General features: G+C 38.5%; 1 protein-coding gene across 1 annotated transcript; it reads left to right on the top strand.

The window, feature by feature from the left end:
- Positions 1–399: 399 nt before the first annotated feature.
- Positions 400–1,035, top strand: LOC108581070 (cytochrome c oxidase subunit 7C, mitochondrial). Its single transcript, XM_017946102.3, has one exon. The coding sequence runs from the start codon at positions 511–513 to the stop codon at positions 700–702; it is 192 nt and encodes a 63-aa protein (XP_017801591.2). The 5' UTR covers positions 400–510; the 3' UTR covers positions 703–1,035.
- Positions 1,036–3,605: the final 2,570 nt, after the last annotated feature.

The following is a 3,605-nucleotide window of genomic DNA, read 5'->3' as shown; positions in this document are numbered from 1 at the left end:
TGTTTGCAGAGCCTGCTTTATGGCAGATGGAATGAAGGAGTGGAGAGACAGGTGGCTGGGAACTGTTGGAATGAGGTAGAGTCAGGTGGTTGGCAGGAATTAGGGGGTCGTCTGGAAGGAACAGAGGTTAAAAAGAAATAGAGTGAGTTGGCAATATAATTAAAAGTGCTGTATATCAGAGTCTACAACACGGAGATGTAGAGACTGTTTACATTTTATTTTGGGCCCAAACTATATGACTTCAGCATTTTTTATTGTAGCCTCTTGGAATTGGAACTGAAGTTTAATGTCAGCTATTCTAAATGACCAGCCATATCAATGGCAAGGTCAATAAGGAGTAAGAGTAATACTTGCAAATATCTGCTTACAGGGTCACTTTCAAAGAAAGTGCTTAACCAGCTTTCGGTCCTTGAGCACGGGGGAACAAGGTCGTGAAAACAAGGTCTTGGTGAGGTGCAGCCATTTCATCCGTCCTCAGTCTGCGCCTTTCGCAGAGCTTCCAGCAGCGCTATGTTGGGCCACAGCATCCGGAGGTTCACAACCTCTGTGGTCCGTAGGAGCCACTATGAGGAGGGCCCTGGGAAGAGTTTGCCATTTTCAGTGGAAAACAAGTGGGCGTTACTAGTTAAGATGTGTTTGTACTTTGGATCTGCATTTGCTGCACCCTTCCTTATAGTAAGACACCAACTGCTTAAACAATAAGGATGTTTCAGTTCGTCCATTTACCAGATATGAAGAGCATTTTAAGAGATACAGCCTCTGGAAATGGATCAAACTCTAACTCATGGCATGCTAGATATGTTTGTCAATAAACTTACGACATGAATGTTTAATGCCTCTTTTTTTAAATAGGGAATGTAATACTTGGCCATTTGCCTACTTTATTAATTTGGGTAACATTCCAGTATTACTCTGAGATTTAGCTTATTTAATGGTGTTAAACTGAGGTTATATTATTAAATTTTTGATTCCCAGGTCAGGATTTTGTTGGTAATTTATGCAATAAAAGGGAAATACAAATCAAAAAAAAAAAAAGAAAGTGCTTAACCAAACTGAGCCTTCTACCCTACCCCGAATCCCCTGCAGCTGCCATCATTTCAGAATAGAAAGCCACCCGACATAACAGAAAAAAACTTCAGCTTATCTTAAAATGAAGAACAACAATAGCAGATAGATTCTGAAGCTCTCTTAAACTTTAAAAAAATTGCCTTGTATTTGATGTTCAGTGTGTGATCTAAAGATAGGAATCACACACACACACACACACACACACACACGTATTCATTCTGATAGTTACAAACTAGACTACTGAAACAGAAGCTCCTTAGTGTGGAAACTTGGGGATCACATTTAATAGAATCCCTCCATACAACTATTATGAACGGGATAGTTGAGAACCACTGGTTTGTACACTTTGAAGACTGTTCCTAAAAGTAATGGCCTCAAAATATAGTGCAACAAACAAAACGAAATAAAAAGAAGTAGCACAGATAGGGACAAATTCAGTTTATATGGCTTGAAGCCTATAAATATTGAGGCTCTCTTTATGAAATAAAATAAAAAATTACAAATACAAAATTAGATACAATGTCTTTCGAGAAAATCTATTTCTGAGGCACGAACATTGAAGATAGCTTTGTTTATTACCAGCCTGGACTTGTTTCTGGGCTTTTCTGAGTTGAGAATAATGACTTCCTTCAGTTGCCAATTTCAAATGAGTTCAGTCCCTTCTATAACAGTGAAACACCCCAGAGCTATAGGGGTATCATTCTCTTCACCTCTGACTACCTGGTGCATATGCAGTCCTGTGAAATGAATAGAGAAAACTGGACAAGATTTTGAGAAACTCAGTAGGACAAGTATGCATGCTGGCATCCTCTACTTTGCTCCAGCCTTGCCCAAGAAATTCAACACTCATTCACACACACATAAGCTTTAATGAACATTTGTTGAATAAATAACTGAGTGATGAATGAATGAATGAACGAATGGATGAATGAAAGCTGCTATCATAAAATATCTTGGTTCTGTAGAATCTTAGAAGTGACTTACTCTTTTGAGAACTTTAAATGTATTTACTGTAAGTTAGGATAAATATGATTAATTAAGGTGGGTGGAGTTTATGGCTAAGGAACTGCTAGAGGAAGTGCCTTTTTGCAAAGCTTTGGAAGGAAGGAATGTGTGTTTATTGAAAAGTAACAACGAAGTTTCTGACTAGAAAACTGGGGCTTCAGGGGCTCTACAACTTTCCAAGCTCACAGGTTCTTGGATATTGGATATTACACAAGATGTTAGAAACAAGATTCAAATCTCAAACTCTCTTATTTTATACCTGTGTTTTTTCATTATATAATTTTACGAATTAATTTTTTTTCTATTTTGTAAAATTATGAGAAGATAAGTAACCTCTGTATTTTGACATTTTCCGCTTTGATAATATAATTTTTAATTTTATGCATTGATTTGTAAAATGTTTTACTAAGATCAAAAAGGGCTACATTTCCTGGTAACAGCCACAAGATCGTCTAAATCCTACCCTTCCTGCCCACAATGTGAAAAATATGAGAACCCTAAATTATGCACATATATGCATACATCATGCACACATGCAGGCATATATATATATGTATGCATATGTGTGTGTGTGTGTATATATATGCTTGTACGTATATCCAATCATTTTCTAAAAAGCAGAACAAGACATTTCAAAATAGATTTTAAATGTCGTGTTTAGATGTTTGCTTACTCCACTACTTAAACATATGCAGGCCAGTACATAAAAATTAGCTACAAATTAGACCAGTTTTTAAACTGAGCTGGAAACAACTGGGAACATTATGGGTACATAGGTTCAATGAGTAATTTATGACTGTTTTGTTTTTTCATGCCTCTGTTAATTTTAAGTAAACATATATCATGGCCAGGCACAGTGGCTCACGCCTGTAATCCCAGCACTTTGGGAGGCTGAGACAGGAGGATCAGCTGAGGTCAGGAGTTCAAGACCAGCCTGGCCAACATGGTGAAACCTTGTCTCTACTAAAAATTCAAAAACAAACCTTAGTTGGGCATGGTGGCACACGCCTGTCATCCCAGCTCCCGGGAGGCGGAGGTTGCGGTGAGCTGAAATTCCGCCACAGTACTCCAGCCTGGGCAACAGAGTGAGACTTCATCTGAAAAAAACAAACAAAAAATTATTTAAATATGTATCAAAATAAACAAGGACTTAGTGGAAGTTACAGGTCAGATAAAGTGAGTTTAACAAATAATTATGGTAGCTTTTTCTTATTTTCTACAGGGCACCATTATAAACTTGCAGTCCTGAAGGACCTTGTCTTAGATTTGCTTATGTGAACAAAAATACTTTTTTTTTTTTTTTGGAGACAGAGTCTCGCTCTGTTGCCCAGGCTGGAGTGCAGTGGCGCGATCTTTACTCACTGCAAGCTTCGCCTCCCGGGTTCACGCCATTCTCCTGCCTCAGCCTCCCGAGTAGCTGGGACTACAGGCGCCTGCCACCTCACCCGGCTAGTTTTTTTTTTTTTTTTTGTATTTCTTAGTAGAGACAGGGTTTCACCGTGTTAGCCAGGATGGTCTCGATCTCCCGACCT

Source organism: Papio anubis, chromosome 9 (assembly GCF_008728515.1).
Source record: "Papio anubis isolate 15944 chromosome 9, Panubis1.0, whole genome shotgun sequence".
In the NCBI taxonomy this organism is placed as follows: domain Eukaryota; kingdom Metazoa; phylum Chordata; class Mammalia; order Primates; family Cercopithecidae; genus Papio; species Papio anubis.
This window is presented reverse-complemented; position numbering and strand designations above follow the sequence as displayed.